Source organism: Chrysemys picta, chromosome 6, assembly GCF_011386835.1.
Source record: "Chrysemys picta bellii isolate R12L10 chromosome 6, ASM1138683v2, whole genome shotgun sequence".
NCBI lineage: Eukaryota > Metazoa > Chordata > Testudines > Emydidae > Chrysemys > Chrysemys picta.
This window is the reverse complement of record NC_088796.1, coordinates 127,711,182-127,729,991: the sequence shown is the minus strand read 5'-3', so window position 1 is coordinate 127,729,991 and position 18,810 is coordinate 127,711,182. Positions and strand designations below refer to the sequence as shown.

Genomic DNA, 18,810 nt, shown 5'->3' with positions numbered 1-18,810 from the left:
TGAATTGCAGCAAGATGCTGCTTCATGCTTCACCAGAAGTAGTCCAAGTCCCATGAGTCAAACAATGAAGTAAAGTGTCTCTGGGTTTGGATGCAGAAGGAAATGTGTTCTTGGGATATCCATATAACAGTACTGCCTGATCCAAGCTGGAGTGATCAGGATGATCCTTGACCCTAGACTTGTTCTATTTTCCTGATCAGCAGAAGCAATGGAATCAGTGGAAAAGCATAGTCTTTGCTCCAATCCAACCGGACCACATCTTATTGAGTTTCTGTCCACTCCTGTCCTGAAATAAAACTGTGGACCATTTCTATTGCTAGTTGTGACACAAAGATCTAGGAAATGATAACTCCACCTCCTGAACAACAGCTCTACCATCAACTGTTTCAGAGACCACTTTCTCTGGTCTTCGCTTCTATGATTTTTCTTATCTGACAACACATTTTCTTTGCCAACCAGCTGGAGGTACATCATGTAAATTCGATGAGCCAGATACTAGTCACAGAGACAAGCACCTTCCTGCTTGTTAAAGTAGAACTTTGTTGTCTTGTCTTGCACATGCAGCCATGGAGAACAGACAAAAGACTGAAAAGTCCATCTGATATACGGAATCTACTTTCCCACATCTTCCAGTCACCATGAAGGTCAAGCAAATTTTCCTGGTATAGACACACATGTATACACTGATGCCTGAAGTACGCTATTATCTAACCCAGCGGTTCTCAAACTGTGGGTCGGGACCCCAAATGGGGTCGCCAGGGCTGGCTTAGACTTGCTGGGGCCCAGGGCGGAAGCCAAAGGCCCACCGCCCGGGACTGAAGCCCGAGGACTTCAGCCCTGGGAAGCGGGGCTCAGGTTACAGCACCCCCCCGCCCCGCCCCGGGGCTGATGCCCTTGAGCTTCGGCTTTGCCCCCCTCCACCCGGGGTGGGGGGGGCTCGGGCAGGCTCAGGCTTCTGTCCCTGCTCCTGGGGTCGTGTAGTAATTTTTGTTGTCAGGTGGTGCAATGAAGTTTGAGAACCCCTGATCTAACCAGATATTTAATGAACACCACTCTATAGAAGCCAGATCCAAGAATGCTATATCGGTCACAACTGTTTCTATACAAAAGCATAATTACTTTCAGGCCAGTTTGAAAGCTACATGAAAATATGTATCTTCTACGTTGAGAGCCCCAAACCAGTCTTACAGGGATATAGGTAGGAATAACAGAAGGACAGGGATAATAGGTAAAATCAGCATGTAAACTCTGAACTCTAATGTAACCATTTAACTTTCTCAAGTCCATGATGAAATGAAGGCAATTTTTTGTATTTTGTTTTTTTTAAATGAGAACATAAGAATGGCTATACTGGGTCAGACCGATGGTCCATGTAGCCTGTCTTCCAACAGTAGCCAGTGCCAGATGTTTCAGGGAGAATGAACAGAAATGACAATCATTAAGAGATCCAAGCCATCGTCTGCTCCCAGCTGTTGGCAGTCATAGGCTAGGGAGACCCAATCGTGGCCCATCTTGGCAAATAGCCATGGATGGACCTATCCTCCATAAACTTATCTAATTGTTTTTTGAACCAAGTTATACTTTTGGATTTCACAATATCCCCTGGCAACAAGTTCCACAGGTGAACTGTACATTGTGTGAAGAAGTATTTCCTTTGGTTTGTTTTAAACATGCTGCCTATTAATTTCATTGAGTGGCCCCTGGTTTTTGTGTTATGGGAAGGAGTAAACAACCTTTATTCACTTTCTCCACACCATTCATGATTGTATAGACCCCCAACATATTTCCCCCCCGCCCCCTTAGTCATCTCTTCTCCAAGATGAACAGTCCCAGTCTTTTAAATCTCTCCTCAGAACTGCACACAGTATTCAAGGTGTGGGTGTACCATGGATTTATATAGTGGCATTATTATATTTACTGTATATTACTATATTTACTACCTATCTCTTTCCTAATGGTTCCTAACATTGTTAGCTTTTTTACCTGCTGCTGCACGTTGAGTGGATGTTTTCAGAGAACCATTCACAATAACTCGTTCTTGAGTTATAACAGCTAATTTAGATCCCATCATTTTGTCCGTATAATTGGAATTATGTTTTCTAATGTGCATTACTTTGCATTAATCAACACTGAATTTCATCTGCCATTTTGTTGCCCAGTCACTCAGTTTTGTGAGATCCATTTGTAACTCTTGGCAGTCTACTTTGGACTTAAATATCTTGAATAGTTTTATATCCTGTTTATCCCCTTTTCCAGATCGTGTATGAATATTTTGAACAGCACTGGTCTCAGTACAGATCCCTAGGGGACCCTGCTACTCACTTCTCCCCACGGACCTTGTCAAAGGCTTTCTGAAAGTCCAAGTACACTATATCCACTAGATCACCCTTGTTCACATGTTTGTTAAACCCCTCAAAAAATGGCTATGGGGGGCATAATTTCCCTTTACAAAACTGCTGTTAACTCTTCCCTAATAAATCGTGATCATCTAGGTGTCTGATCATTCTGTTCTTTACTATAATTTAAACCAATTTGCCTGGTACCGAAGTTAGGCTTATTAGCCTGCAACTGCCAGGATTGTCTCTGGAGCCTTTTTAAAAAAATTGGTGTCACATTAGGTATCCTCCAGTGTTCTGGTACATGTATGCTGAACACAAGGAAATTCAATACCCTGAAACATCAGGACTCTGTCTGCTGTGCTATGAGTGAGATAGGAAATGGCTCACTGAGAAACCAGTGGCTGATTCTTCTGCCTTTACAGTTTATCATGAGTAAAAGAAAGATAGAGAACACTAAGTCGCCCATGCACAGTGGGAGCGTGAATATCTTTGTACTTAAAATGGAGGTAAGCCCCAATGCCCCATATGTTTGCAAGTCATGACAATGACAAATGAATATCACTTGAAAAATCACCACAGCACCAATCACAAAGCAAATAATGAAATACATGCAGGGATAAGCCACTGTGGCTTATCTAAAAGGCAAAGTTTTAAAGCAGCAGAGTTGTTTTGCTAGAGTAACCCCAGTACAAACTTTGGGTGTTACTGCATCATATCTTGCCACTCTTGAGATGGCATGGGCTAGAAAGCCACTGCATGAGAGTGAAAGAGTGAAAGAATGTGCAGTGCAAATGGGAAAGGCGTTTGGTGATGACAAAATGGCAAAAAAAAGAAATTTAAAACAGTATCGCTATGGACAGTTTCGTGAAGAGTTTCACATATCCATGAACACGTAGAAGGAAAGTTAAAGAAAATCATGCCTGATTGTTTCTTCTTTGGCATTAGACGACAGTTCAGCTGTGTCAAATGTAAGTCAGCTATGATATACATATGGACAACTGATAGTAATTTTAACATGCATGTCATGAAGAACTCATGAAATTAGCCTCATTACACAAAACAAAGGGTCCAGATATTTTTGGTGTGCTTCAGGAAGCTGTTGCAGGTTTTGGAGATTGTAAAAAGTTGTTGGTGGTTGTAACAGATGGAGCACCTGCTATGCATGACTCAAGGGCTGGGTTTCCAGGTTTATTGAAGCACTGCCCAACTCTGCCCTGCACTATTCATCAAGAGTCGCTGTGTGGAAAATCGCTGTATTTTAATCACATCATAAATGTGGTCATGAAAGTTACAAACGTGATACGAGGTGCAAACAGATCACTCAGCCATCACTAATTAGTAGCTTTTCTTGATGAAGTGGATGCATAGTAGGACAATTTGGAGCTATACAGAGAAGTGTGATGGATAAGCCATGGAAAATGCCTAGTGAGATTCTTTCCAACAAAAAACACAGAGTGTCACCTTTCTGAAAGGCAGAGTTCTGATACTACGAAGTTTCAGGAAAAACTGGAAGATTCAGTTTTTCTGTGTTATACAGCATTTTTGAGAGACATAACCTGAATTGTTTGAATCTGCAACTGCAAGACATCGATTAGATTGCATCAGACCTCGTTGCTCATGTGGATGGGTTCTGAAGCAAGCTCGCACTTATTAACACTCACCCGTTACATTTGAATTTGCCCACTTTACAACATGTGATGCACATACATCAGAACTGCAAGAGTGCGAATCAGAGTTTAGCAGGAACAATACTAACAGTGAAATGCTGTTGCTCAATTTCAATGAACATTTTAAGCATTTTGAAAGTTTTCAACCTCATCTGATGCTTTTTAATGATCCCCTTGCAGCTGTTGTCAATGACCAGCCTTCTGAACTGCAACTACAACTGTACGAACTGCAGAACCTTTCTTTGTTGCAGAGAAGAATAAAAGGGACACTCAGTTTTGGAAACTGCTTACTGAGTCCCATTTCCCAAATCTGAGAAAGTAGGTGTTGAAATTGTGCTCTCTCTTTGGGATTTGTGAAAGTGACTTCTCCAGACTGATTCATATGAAATCAAAGGAAAGGAACCAACTGACAAATGAAACACTTCCATCTTATGCAGCTTGGATGCAATAAAATTGATACACATATGCACCTCAGTGTGCATACAGGCTCACTCTAAGTTTCGCACTGACTGACAAGATACTGTCACAATGATAAGCAGCAGAGAAAAAATGTTAAGATGGGTTTGTTTTTTTGTTATTTTCATTTACCAAACCCTGGCTCTTCTGCACAGTGAATAAAAGGTTAGTGAAAAATGTGTTTAAACTGTTGTAGGGTTTTATTGTTTATTTTCTAATTATTGTATAAAGGTTGTGCTATATGAGACTTTTATATTTAAGACCACTTCAGTTTTATATTGGTAATACACCGTTAACTGTATGCTAACATGCTGTAGTGTAGCAAACATTTCTGAGTTATGCAATATGTATCCTCTAAAACAGGGGTGGGCAAACTTTTTGGCCCGAGGGCCACATCTGGGTATGGAAATTGTATGGCGGGCCATGAATGCTCACGAAATTGGGGCTGGGGTGCGGGAGGGGGTGAGGGCACTGGCTGGGGATACGGGCTCTAGGGTGGGGCCAGAAATGAGGAGTTCAGGGTGTGGGAGGGGGTTCTGGGCTGGGGCAGAGGTTGAGGTGCGGGGAGAACTCCGGCTGGGAGTGTGGGCTCTGGGGTGGGGCTGGGGATAAGGTATTGGGGGTGCAGGAGGTTGCTCCGGGATGGGACGGAGGGGTTCAGAGGGCAGGAGGGGGATCAGGGCTGGGGCAGGGGGTTAGGGTGTGGGAGGGGGTCGGGGTGCAGGCTCTGGGCGGCGCTTACCTCAAGCAGCTCCCAAAAGCAGCGGCATGTCCCCACTCCAGTTCCTATATGGAGGTGCAGCCAGGTGGCTCTGCACATTGCCCTATCCACCGGCACCGCCCCTGCAGCTCTCATTGGCCGCAGTTCCCAGCCAATAGGAGCTGTGGAGGCAGCATACAGAGCCCCCGGCTGCTCCTACGTGTAGGAGCCGAAGGGGGGATATGCTGCTGCTTCTGGGAGCCACATGGAGTGGGGCAAATCCCCGATCCCGCTCTCCGGCTGGAGCACTGGAGCGGGGCAAGCCCTGGACCCTGCTCCCCAGCAGAAGCTCAAGGGCCAGATTAAAATGTCTGGAAGGCCGGATGCGGCCCCTGGGCTGTAGTTTGCCCACCCCTGCTCTAAAAAAAAAAATGTTTGGCCCAGCAAAGGATTTTAGGGGATTTTGTGGCCCTCTACTACCTTAAAGTTACCCATCTCTGCACTACAGAACCAGGATACAGGTATAGGAATAGCTGCTTGGGGCCTGGTTCACACTATCTGCCTCTTTAGTGACAGCAGACACAGATGCTGGAATCCACCAAATACCTTGACCAGTGTTCAACAAACTTTAACTGACAGTCGAGGTCACTTTTCCTTTTCCCTTAAACTACAATTTATCAAAAGATAAGTCTTTTCTTGGCTGTTGTACCCAGCTCTAAAGAGTCACTCAACCAAACCAGCAACTCCCTGAAAGTTGTTGTCATCAGGAGGTGAGAGATGCAGATTATCAGGAGAAAGAGAAAACACTGCAACTTTGTGGTCAAAGGACAGATTCATATCAGCTATTGGCAAGTCATTGTGGATGCTGGCCAGCAATAACTGAAGTTCCAAAATGGGAGATAACATGGATGGTGGTAGTTGCATCTTAGCCCTGTTACAAGGGGCAGAGAAGTGAGTATAAAGAAGCCGGTTCTCAGCTGGCCTCTTCTGGTATGTCTACACTGCAGCTGGAATCATACCTTCCGGCCTGGGTAGACAGACACGCGGTCCTCTGCCAGAGCGAGCATGCTAAAAATAGCAGTGTGGATGCTGTGACGTGGATTAGCTGTCGGAGAACAAGACTGCCCAACCCCCTGGATCCGTACTCAGACAGACGGACCGTGCTGCCGCCTGTGCCACAATGTCTACGCCAGTAATGTGTCTGTCTACCCAGGATGGAAGGCTCAGTCCCAGCTGTCGTGTAGACATACCATTACAGTCCTCCGATGCCAAGGATGTTGAAAGAGGTCCTTACCAATCTAAGTTAAATGGGGGGAAACATACAGATCAAGTAGGGCTGCATAAAAAGCAAGGAGTTAATGAAGTGCTTGGGAGGGGAAAGCAGTTTCACCAGTCAGCTCTAGCAGCTTTGACCGCCTTCGGAAAGGGAGCCTACAAAAAATTACACGAAGCAGCCTGAACAACTAGCTTCTAGTGGAACCCAAGTGAACAACATGGAGGAACCAAAGTCCCTATCTCTCAGGAGCTGCGCAGATGAACTTCCAAGCTCATCCCATACGGCCCCAAGACTGACCTGGACAGCCCTGGAACTGAGGCTGAATGAAGAAACCCAGGTGTATGGTCTAGATCCATAAAGAAACACTAACATACCTCTCTTTTGAGGAATGGGCACCACGTGGAAGACAGAGGGCATCTGCACTGGGGGAACTACACCATCCACGAAAGAGGAAGAGCCAAACTGGATACTAGGAATTGAGACCAGAAAAATGGCCAGAGGCACCCTCAAAATAGAGGAAGGGAGTACAGAGATCTTGGATCTGTAGTAATGCTTACAGAATGTACATATCACAGAAAAGTGTAATGCCACCACTGAGGTTATAAACACGCAACTCCTCTAACCACTCCTTAAGGTCCTCTCTACCTACTGAAACACTATTTGTATCTGAGCTACACAGCAGAGTGAAGGAAAGACGGTAAAGTACGTCTCTGTCATGACGTCTCCACACAGACTCCACAGAAGACTAACTAGCACTGACCTTTCTGAGGACTCCTGCTGCTTAAACAGTGACTGCAGCAAGGCCTTCCCAAAACCAGCATCTGTTGTTGATACCATGTCGAGAAAATGGTGATTTATGAAATTGAGCTTTAAATATGTAGCAGCCTTTAAAAATTTCAGATAAAGGACACTCTGGACATATTTCAGAGTAGAAGCCGTGTTAGTCTGTATCCGCAAAAAGAACAGGAGTACTTGTGGCACCTTAGAGACTAACAAATTTATTAGAGCATAAGCTTTCGTGGACTACAGCCCACTTCTTCGGATGCATATAGAATGGAACATATATTGAGGAGATATATATACACACATACAGAGAGCATGAACAGGTGGGAGTTGTCTTACCAACTCTGAGAGGCCAATTAAGTAAGAGTAAAAAAAAAACTTTTGAAGTGATAATCAAGCTAGCCCAGTACAGACAGGTTGATAAGAAGTGTGAGAATACTATTGAATTGAATTGAATCCAGCCCCCTGCCTTCACTAGCAGGACCAAGTACTGATTTTGCCCCCAAATCCCAAAGTGGCCCCCTCAAGGATTGAAGTCAGAACCCTGGGTTTAGCAGGCCAATGCTCAAACCACTGAGCTATCCCTCCCCCCTATATATCTCCTCAATATATGTTCCATTCTATATGCATCTGAAGAAGTGGGCTGTAGTCCACGAAAGCTTATGCTCTAATAAATTTGTTAGTCTCTAAGGTGCCACAAGTACTCCTGTTCTTTTTTCTGGACATATGTTACACTGAGACTGCAACTTACATGGGGTAGAGAGCACCCCCAGGTATTGAGTCAAAATTTAATATTATTAATTATATTTATTATGGTAATTCCCAGAGGCCAACCAAGAATGGGGTCCCATTGTGCTAGGTGCTGTATAAACACAGATGGCTTCTGCCCCAATCTAAATAGACAAGACAGATACAGGGTGGGGGAAGGGGTATAATACACAACTCTCAATGAGAACATTTGACAATGCTCTCCAATGGAGATAAACAAGAATTTGAGAACAAGGCCCCAGCTTAGAACAGACCCCCGAAGTCTGATGGCAGGTGAGGCTGTGATAGGGAACCCCACGGGAATTTTCAAAGCAGCAAAATTACAAATAAATAACTTTAAAGATTCCACAACTGAGACCCCTGTTTCTGTGGTAAGTAAAAGGCTCAAGGGATATCTCACTATGAAACAGAATAGAGACATGGTGGGTTAGCAGTGGGAGGAGCAGTTTTGGGTTGCTTGCATCCACATTAGCAGACTTATCAGTTTAGTTTGAACAGGTTCTCAAATATGCTGAAATCCAAGTCTTCTCCAACTGCTTCTCAGAACACCAGAAAACCAGTTGAAGCACTTGTGTATGAATGTGACATGTTTCACAAGCACTGTAGGAGGTAAAACAAGTTCTTAGAACAGTCAACTTCTCTAGCATAAAACACCTTAGTCTTCTCTAAGAAGTAGCTAATAGCTCTTTTGACAAAGAGGATGAGCAACTTCACCTCCCAAGAATAGCTATGGGGCTTTGGAAAAAAGTCAGGCAATGACAGCAACTGACTCAAAGACTTCTAAAAAATTGTTTCACCAGGGGATCAACAATGGTCTGCTTTGAAAACCCATACACCCTTACACAAAATTCTGTTTTTTAAACCAGCTCAACTAAACATATTTTAAAACCAGTTGGGGCCATAATGTAGGTGAGGTACTCTAAATCCTGAGTCAGTTTCAAAACCCCCTTGATACAAAAATATTAAAACTGATAAACAGCATAGAAAACTGCACATCCAACTAAGAATTACAAATATAAACAAAATGTTGTAACTACCATGCTATTTAACCGCTATTTGCAAATAGTTCTGCTAACAAAACAAACTTTTTTCCCCCCTTTCTTGGTTGTGTGACTGCTCCAGCAGGGATATTTATATACTTGGTCCATGAAACGTTTGGCTTGTGGAATACTGTGTTCTCCCTCGACGTGGCCCCCTCATACAATGGGGGTTAAAGGTCCACCTGCATGGTTGGAGTTGTAGGATCTAGGATTATGACTGTGGACTGTTGCTCAAAAACAGTTGTCAATAGTCAGGTCACTGTTAGCTGGGGAAACCATGATATCAGACAACTTCCTCTTAGGAAAGAGGAGAGTCATAGCAAGAGTTCTCAGTGGTTTGCTTGTCTCCAAACGCCATTGCTCTTTATAGTTCAATGGCCCTATGCTAGTAGGCATCAATGCTTGAAATGCTCCTCTGTGGCACTGCTGTTTTAGCTCCACCATGCACTATGGTAGCACTGCCAGGGCAGCTGAAGTAGGAGCACAGGGGAGTCCTGAAAGTACAGAAACACTCCGAGACTGGTCTCCATCCACCACCCCATCTCAGGCCCTCCCTTTTTCATAGCACTGGTCTTCTTAACATGGTTCCCACCCCCGCACACCACCTTTCTTTCCCCAAGCTCATGCACATACCTGCTTCCCCCCCAACATTCCAACTAGCTCCTCCTGAATCCCTGCACCCCCTCAGGTCCCCCCAACCACAGAAAACAGCACTGTAGAGAGCCAAAGGGAGAAAAAATGGCCATGTGCACTAGCAGAGATCTGAAGAGGTCAATGAAGAAAGATTGCCTGGGCTATCCAATCCAGATTCCTGCCAAGTGTATACCCCTGGTTTTCCAAAAACACAACACTACACTTAACTGTCCTACACCACAGCCCCTGGCCTCCCCCCACTACCATGCCACTAAATCCCTCTGCTCCCTATATATCCCTGCTTATCCACTTTAACTTCATGGGAGAACTCTTTTGTGCCATTTCCCCACATCCCCAGTAATCCCCTCTCCTATTTTACACCCCCTTGCTGCCCAGTCTGACTCCAGAGTTTCACAACCAACATTTTTAAGAAATGAATAATATCTTCCTTTTCAGCTATGACAGTTTCATATGCTGGAAGTTTACCTTGTAGTTTTGCCTATATATGTGTAAAAAATTAAAATGACAAAATACAAACCAAACAATTAGCCTATAACTCCAGATAACTAAACCAATAAGTCACCTGCAAATTAAAGGTCAGATTCACCAGTGCACTCCTGCTACTTTGCGCTGTTCTGGTTATGCAAAGCACCTGTAAACTCATCTTAAATGAGTGCTACCTGCTTTATGAGGCTCCAGAGCAACACAATAATCAGAACATACTGGTGAATCAGATCACAGAAGTTAAAATAAAAATGTAAGTTTAAGGTTGATACTCAACTCACTGGAGATATCACATGGTAGCATGTGTTTTTGAGTTACAAAAACACTATTTCCAGATAAAAATTATGTTTAATTGCAGTTAAGATTGAGAGTATGTACCCATAACTAAGGGTAAAACACACATTAAAGGAATATCACAGGTTTCAGAGTAGCAGCCGTGTTAGTCTGTATCCACACAAAGAACAGTACCTTAGAGACTAACAAATTTATTTGAGCATAAGCTTTCGTGAGCTACAGCCCACTTCATCAGATGCATAGAATGGAACACCCAGACAGAAGATATTTATACATACAGAGAACATGAAAAGGTGGAAATAGCTACACCAAAAACAAGCATTACAAACCCAGGAAATCGAGAAATCCAAACACAGAAATGCATAATTAAAACACTGAAACAACCTTAACTTGAACCTTTTAGTATGTGCTGTGCCAGATTAAATTAAAGTGATTTTTAAATTATACTAGGGGGTATTCTTTGTTTTTCCTCATGGTGTCAATACAGGACACAGTTAAGGTTGGTTAGCTCCATTTCCATATGTTGATAGGATTGGATTTCTTAGCACAGACAGTGAAAACAGACAGAGAGGCGGGGGTGGGGGGTGAGTGTTAGTGTTATATTAGAGGGTGTGAGGTCCTGGCACCAATGTGATGCCCCGGTGGGTGGGTGGGGGGAGCACGCACATCAAAATACATCATGGGGGGGTATGACCAAATGGAGAAGAGACACTTCTGTCTGGACAGTGATGGGGGTGGGGGGGAAGAAGTCAGAAGGGAGGACTGGGGGGAAGGAGGGGGAATTAAGAGGCAAGGGTAATGTTGGCTCAAAAATACCTTCTAGGCACAACTGGGAGGGAAGACCTAAGGAAGACACTGAGGTCCCAGGCCCGACAACTAAACGGAGGCCCAGACACTGCCACCCCACTGGGGGTGGGAGAATCTGGGGAGGAAGACGGGGCACTGACACCCCACTGGGGGATGGGGTGGGAATCTGGAGAGGAGATCCAGGCACTGACACCCCACTGGGGGATGGGGTGGGAATCTGAAGAGGAGGCCCAGACACTGACACCCCACTAAGGGGCATGGGGGAATCTGAGGCCCGGACACTGAAACCCCACAGGGATGGAGGGAACATGAAGGGGGGGCCCGGACACAGAGGCTAACACCCCCCGGGGCGGCGGTGGGAGGGGGCCGGACACGGAGGCTGACACCCCCCGGTGTGTGGGGGGGCTGCACACGGAGGCTGCCCCCGGCCCGTGGCGCGGAGCCGGGACACTGGCAGTGCCTGGAGGGCGGTGCCGCAGGCCGCGGGGGCTCGGGGCTCGCCGGGCCGGGCCGGGCTCGCCGGGGACTCACCCAGGTGAGCAGACTCTCCCCGAGCTCGGCGCGCTCCAGGCTCTCCACGTTGAACATGTTGCGGGCGGGCGCAGCAGGGCACGGCCGCCGGACACCGCTGCCGGGGCCGAGTCGCTGGCGCCGCCGCTTCCCCGGGCCGGGCTGTGGCGCAGACACGTCACCGGGGCCGCCGGGAGCCGCCCGCTCCCCCCGCCGCCGCCGCCGCCGCGCATGCGCCAGGGCGCCTCACGCACACGGGGCGGGCGGGGGCCGGAGTCCGGCCGCGGGGAGGCCTCGGCTGAGTCAGGAGCGGAGAGAGGTACCGACCCCTGCCCCGGGGCGAGCCCGGCCTCCCTGGCCACACCCCCCCGGGGCGTCTGGCGAGCCCGGCCACCCCCCCCGCAAACACCCCCCCCCCGGGGCGCCTGGCGAGCCCGGCCACCCCGCCCCCACCAAACACACACACACCCCCGGGGCACCCGGCCACCCCTCCCCCACCAAACACACCCCCCCCCGCGGCGCCCGGCGAGCCCGGCCACCCCTCCCCCACCAAACACACCTCCCCCCCGGCGAGCCCGGCCACCCCTCCCCCGCCAAACACACACACACCCCGGGGCGCCCGGCCACCCCTCCCCCACCAAACACCCCCCCCCGGGCGCCTGGCGAGCCCGGCCACCCCTCCCCCACCAAACACACACCCCCCGGGGCGCCTGGCGAGCCCGGCCACCCCTCCCCCACCAAACACACACCCCCATCCCGGGGCGCCTGGCGAGCCCGGCCCCCCCCAAACACACCCCCCCCGGGGCGCCCGGACACCCCTCCCCCGCCAATCCCCCCCCCGGGGCGCCTGGCGAGCCCGGCCACCCCTCCCCCACCAAACACCCCCCCCGGGCGCCTGGCGAGCCCGGCCACCCCTCCCCCACCAAACACACACACAACCCGGGGCGCCCGGCGAGCCCGGCCACCCCTCCCCCCCCAAACACACACCCCCATCCCGGGGCGCCTGGCGAGCCCGGCCCCCCCCCAAACACACACCCCCCCCGGGGCGCCCGGACACCCCTCCCCCGCCAAACACCGCCCCGGGGCGCCCGGACACCCCTCCCCCGCCAAACACACACCCCCAGGGCGCCTGGCCACCCCTCCCGCACCAAACACACACCCCCATCCCGGGGCGCCCGGCGAGCCCGGCCACCCCTCCCCCACCAAACACCCCCCCGGGGCGCCCGGCAACCCCTCCCCCGCCAAACACCCCCCCGGGGCGCCCGGCAACCCCTCCCCCGCCAAACACCCCCCCGGGGCGCCCAGCAACCCCTCCCCCGCCAAACACCCCCCCCCGGGGCGCCCGGCAACCCCTCCCCCACCAAACACACACACCCCCGGGGCGCCCGGACACCCCTCCCCCACCAAACACCGCCCCGGGGCGCCCGGCCACCCCTCCCCCGCCAAACACCCCCCCCCATCCCGGGGCGCCCGGCGACCCCGGCCACCCCTCCCCCACCAAACACACCACCCCCCCGGGGCGCCCGGCCACCCCTCCCCCGCCAAACACACACCCCCCCGGGGTGCCCGGCCACCCCTCCCCCACCAAACACACACACCCCCGGGGCGCCCGGACACCCCTCCCCCGCCAAACACCACCCCGGGGCGCCCGGCCACCCCTCCCGCACCAAACACACACCCCCATCCCGGGGCGCCCGGCGAGCCCGGCCACCCCTCCCCCGCCAAACACCCCCCCGGGGCGCCCGGACACCCCTCCCCCGCCAAACACCCCCCCGGGGCGCCCGGACACCCCTCCCCCGCCAAACACCCCCCCGGGGCGCCCGGACACCCCTCCCCCGCCAAACACACACACCCCCGGGGCGCCCGGACACCCCTCCCCCGCCAAACACACACACCCCCGGGGCGCCCGGACACCCCTCCCCCGCCAAACACACACACCCCCGGGGCGCCCGGACACCCCTCCCCCGCCAAACACACACACCCCCGGGGCGCCCGGACACCCCTCCCCCGCCAAACACACACACCCCCGGGGCGCCCGGACACCCCTCCCCCGCCAAACACACACACCCCCGGGGCGCCCGGCCACCCCTCCCCCGCCAAACACACACACCCCCGGGGCGCCCGGCCACCCCTCCCCCGCCAAACACACACACCCCCGGGGCGCCCGGACACCCCTCCCCCGCCAAACACACACACCCCCGGGGCGCCCGGACACCCCTCCCCCGCCAAACACACACACCCCCGGGGCGCCCGGACACCCCTCCCCCGCCAAACACACACACCCCCGGGGCGCCCGGACACCCCTCCCCCGCCAAACACACACACCCCCGGGGCGCCCGGACACCCCTCCCCCGCCAAACACACACACCCCCGGGGCGCCCGGACACCCCTCCCCCACCAAACACACACCCCCATCCCGGGGCGCCCGGCGAGCCCGGCCACCCCTCCCCCGCCAAACACACACACCCCCGGGGCGCCCGGACACCCCTCCCCCGCCAAACACCACCCCGGGGCGCCCGGCCACCCCTCCCCCACCAAACACACACCCCCATCCCGGGGCGCCCGGCGAGCCCGGCCACCCCTCCCCCGCCAAACACCCCCCCGGGGCGCCCGGCCACCCCTCCCCCACCAAACACACACCCCCATCCCGGGACGCCCGGCGAGCCCGGCCACTCCTCCCCCACCAAACACCACCCCCCCCCCCGGCGAGCCCGGCCACCCCTCCCCCACCAAACACACACACCCCCGGGGCGCCTGGCAACCCCTCCCCCACCAAACACACCCCCCCTGGCGAGCCCGGCCACCCCTCCCCCACCAAACACACACACCCCCGGCGAGCCCGGCCACCCCTCCCCCCTCAACTCCCCCCCCCCCCCCGGGGCGCCTGGCGAGCCTGGCCACCCCTCCCCCACCAAACACACACACACACACCCCGGGGCGCCCGGCCACCCCTCCCCCACCAAACACACACACACCCCCGGGGCGCCCGGCCACCCCTCCCCCACCAAACACACACCCCCATCCCGGGGCGCCTGGCGAGCCCGGCCACCCCTCCCCCACCAAACACCCCCCGGGGCGCCTGGCGAGCCCGGCCACCCCTCCCCCACCAAACACACACACACCCCCGGGGCGCCCGGCCACCCCTCCCCCACCAAACACCCCCCCCCATCCCGGGGCGCCTGGCGAGCCCGGCCACCCCTCCCCCACCAAACACCCCCCGGGGCGCCTGGCGAGCCCGGCCACCCCTCCCCCACCAAACACCCCCCGGGGCGCCTGGCGAGCCCGGCCACCCCTCCCCCACCAAACACCCCCCGGGGCGCCTGGCGAGCCCGGCCACCCCTCCCCCACCAAACACCCCCCGGGGCGCCTGGCGAGCCCGGCCACCCCTCCCCCACCAAACACCCCCCGGGGCGCCTGGCGAGCCCGGCCACCCCTCCCCCACCAAACACACACACACACACGGGGCGCCTGGCGAGCCCGGCCACCCCTCCCCCACCAAACACACACACACACCCGGGGCGCCTGGCGAGCCCGGCCACCCCTCCCCCACCAAACACCCCTCCCCCCCCGGGGCGCCTGGCGGGCCCGGCCACCCCTCCCCCACCAAACACCCCTCCCCCCCCAGGGCGCCCGGCCACCCCTCCCCCACCAAACACCCCCCCCCCAGGGCGCCCGGCCACCCCTCCCCCACCAAACACACACCCCCATCCCGGGGCGCCCGGCCACCCCTCCCCCACCAAACACACACCCCCATCCCGGGGCGCCTGGCGAGCCCGGCCACCCCTCCCCCACCAAACACCCCCCGGGGCGCCTGGCGAGCCCGGCCACCCCTCCCCCACCAAACACCCCCCCGGGGCGCCAGGCGAGCCCGGCCACCCCTCCCCCACCAAACACACACACACACCCGGGGCGCCTGGCGAGCCCGGCCACCCCTCCCCCACCAAACACCCCTCCCCCCCCGGGGCGCCTGGCGAGCCCGGCCACCCCTCCCCCACCAAACACCCCTCCCCCCCCAGGGCGCCCGGCCACCTCTCCCCCACCAAACACCCCCATCCCGGGGCGCCCGCCCACCCCTCCCCCACCAAACACACCCCCCCATCCCGGGGCGCCTGGCGAGCCCGGCCACCCCTCCCCCACCAAACACCCCCCCCCACCAAACACCCCCCCCCCCGGGGCGCCTGGCGAGCCCGGCCACCCCTCCCCCACCAAGCGCGCACACACCCACACACACACACACACCGGGGCGCCTGGCGAGCCCGGCTACCCCCCCCCCCAACACCCCCCCCCCCCCCGGGGCGCCTGGCGAGCCCGGCCACCCCTCCCCCACCAAGCGCGCGCGCGCACACACACACACCGGGGCGCCTGGCGAGCGCGGCCACCCCTCCCCAACCAAACACACCCCCCCCCCCCGGGGCGCCTGGCTCCTCCACTAAACACATTCCCTACGGGCCCCTAGCCCCGGGACGAGCCCAGCCACCCCTCCCCCACCAAACACCCCCCCACTTGGGTGTCTAGCCCCCGTGGCGAGCCCCACCACACATACCCCCCTCGGGCGCCTGGCCCCTGGATGAGCTTAGCTATCTCTCCCCCGCAAGACACACATTCCTTGGGCGCCTGGTCTCTGGTGCAGCCCCGCCACCAAACACACCCACCTCGGGTGCCTGGCCCTGGGGTGGGCCCTGCCCCACACACACCTCTGTGGCCCTCGTGGGCCCCTGCATTCTAGTGCGAACCCAGGCACTCCCCACCTGCTTTGGGCCCCCAGGTCCTGGTATGAGCCTGGTCTTTATCACCAATGCATTTACTTGGCCACCCTGCCACCTATTCTGCTCATTTCTCTCCCCCACATACACTGTATTGTTCTGCTCCCTTCTTGCCTCTTTTCCCTGTTTATGAATGAAATTTGGATCCAAACACACAAGTGGTTGGTTTGTTTTTTTGAAAAAAGAAAATGTGGTCTGTGGGGTTATTTGTTTTGATCTCTCAGTCTAGTCAATAAACATTAATTAGAGAATGTTGATGCCTAAAATGGTACAGCTCAGAACTCCAGCTTGGTTGATTTGGTATGTCAGCTGTTCTGAGAAACTAGGTTCCCAGCCAGTGGAGCTCAAAGAGCCAAGGTCCTTGCTCACACTCAACTTTTGACTTTGACAGAGCATGCCCCTTATAACCACTACTGGCTCTTGGCCTTATTAGCCTGTGTATTTCTATTGAGTTCCGCAGAACTACCGTTAATAGTAGTGCTGAACACTATATTGGTAGTGTTGCAGAACTACCGTTAATAGTAGTGCTGAACACTATATTGGTAGTGTTGGCAGGTTTTGACCCATAGCTTGTCAAATCAAAGAGATGCTTGACATTTATATAGTCTTTGTATTGCTCGTTTCAATAAAGAAATGTTTTCAAAAATGTGGAAGAAATATTTTTACATAAATAGTGGAAATGACCAGTTAAGATAATTTAAGTGCTTGAGGGTAGATTCTTGTTTCAGGGAGGCTGAGTTATTGTTCTGTGATAAATGAAAGGGGAGGGAGGGGTAGCTCCCTTTTATGGACATCCAGCCAACCACTTAGCTATAAAATCCCTCTTAGTAGTTGTTCTCTACTTGCTTTACCTGTAAAGGGTTAAAAAGTCACCCTGCATAGGTAAAAGGAAGGGAGTGGGCACCTGACCAAAAGAGCCAATGGGAAGGCTAGACTTTTTAAAATTGGGGAAAAACTTCCCCTTTGTCTGTCTATTGTTCTCCGGGAGAAGCAGAGACAGGGCTGGAACTATGCTGTAAGAAGCTTGGGGCCAAGTATGAAAAATCATCTGAATCTTACCTAGAAACTACTCCCTTGAAACCCCCAGATATGTAAGTAAATCAGGAAATGTCTATGAAGACGCGATTAGGGTTATTTCTTTTTATTTCTTTATGGCTTGTGGACTCCTCTGTGCTAACCCCAAATGCTTTTGTTTTGCTTGTAACCTTTAAGCTGGACCTCAAAAAGGTTATTCTTGATGCTTCATTTTTGTAAGTGGTTTTTTTTAAACCTAGCAATAGCCTGAGTTTTCAAATGTATTTTCTTCCTTTTTGTTTTTAATAACATCTACCTTTTTAAAGACAGGATTGGATTTTGTATCCTAACATGTATCCATGTTTGTGCACATGCTTTTTAAAGGAGGAATTTGTCAGATATTTTTCTCATTCTTAAAATTGCTTTATATCTTCTTGATAAAGTCTTGTTTATCCACATTGAATTCCTGTTTACCCACAGAATAGGTAATATACAGGCAGTGACTGAGTTCTTCCCCACCCTGTCTACCCAACATACTTCAACTCTGCACTGGGTAGGGCATGGGGGCAGAATGTAGAGGGGTGAGTGGGAAGTTCAGTCTCAGTAACCAGGCAATTCTTGGCCTGTCTGCTGAGGTAGCCAACAAGGATGTCAGTTACGATGGCTTATGCGATGTGGATGCCCTGTTAGCTAGGAATTGGACTGAAACTGGTTTTGTCTGACTGCTGCAAGCTATCTGTGGAGTTTCACCCATACAGTGAGAGAGGTGTCTTTCTGTTCTAACAAAATGTTTTAGTTCTGTAGTATCTTCCCTCAGAGATTCAGTTTGAATCCCTGAGAGGTAAGTGCCTTTGAAACTCTTCTTGGAGAGGAAGGGGTGTTTTACCCTGCAACATTTTCACCCTCTGAAGTATCTCTCCCCCAGCAGGAGAGTAATACCTACTTTCTTCTTTCTCCTTTAGGAAAATATGTTTTCCAGAAACTACTGACCCCAGCCTTCCCAAAGACCTGCTTCAGCAGGTAAGTATATGGAATTGTCAGTCCTAAGAGTTTTTACATGGAAGCAAAGGACACTTTCCCAGTAAAACTGCTCTTGCAGAGCTGAAGAACCTCAGCTTTTCGGGAAAATTTCCACTTTACTGGAAAAGCTACCGAGACTGTAAAGGTCTCTTTCACAAGTACACTGAGTTCAGGGGTCAGTGGGGATCTGAGACTGGTGGAGGCTCTAAGAACAGTTGCTCATCCCTTGAGTGAGT

The 18,810-nt window shown here is 52.9% G+C and overlaps 2 protein-coding genes across 9 annotated transcripts in view; one reads left to right on the top strand and one right to left on the bottom strand.

Moving 5' to 3' along the window:
* The window catches only part of HOOK3 (hook microtubule tethering protein 3), a 113,533-nt gene extending 101,508 nt beyond the window's left edge, over nt 1-12,025 (bottom strand). Inside the window, 2 exon segments of the mRNA XM_008172652.3 lie at nt 11,799-11,860; nt 11,863-12,025. Of these exon segments, the coding sequence (XP_008170874.2) occupies nt 11,799-11,860; nt 11,863-12,010 (210 nt within the window). The 5' untranslated portion in view covers nt 12,011-12,025.
* Nucleotides 11,722-18,810, top strand: part of RNF170 (ring finger protein 170) — a 47,947-nt gene continuing 40,858 nt past the window's right edge. For 2 of the 8 annotated variants that reach the window (XM_065549814.1, XM_065549817.1), the window contains exons 1-2: nt 11,942-12,096; nt 18,517-18,574. In XM_065549814.1, coding sequence (XP_065405886.1) covers nt 12,009-12,096; nt 18,517-18,574 — 146 coding nt within the window. In that variant the 5' untranslated portion in view covers nt 11,942-12,008. Of the gene's footprint in view, nt 11,803-11,940; nt 12,097-17,531; nt 17,632-18,516; nt 18,575-18,810 lie in introns of those variants that run through there. The other 6 variants (XM_065549816.1, XM_042859154.2, XM_065549818.1 and 3 more) reach the window with 6 other exon arrangements.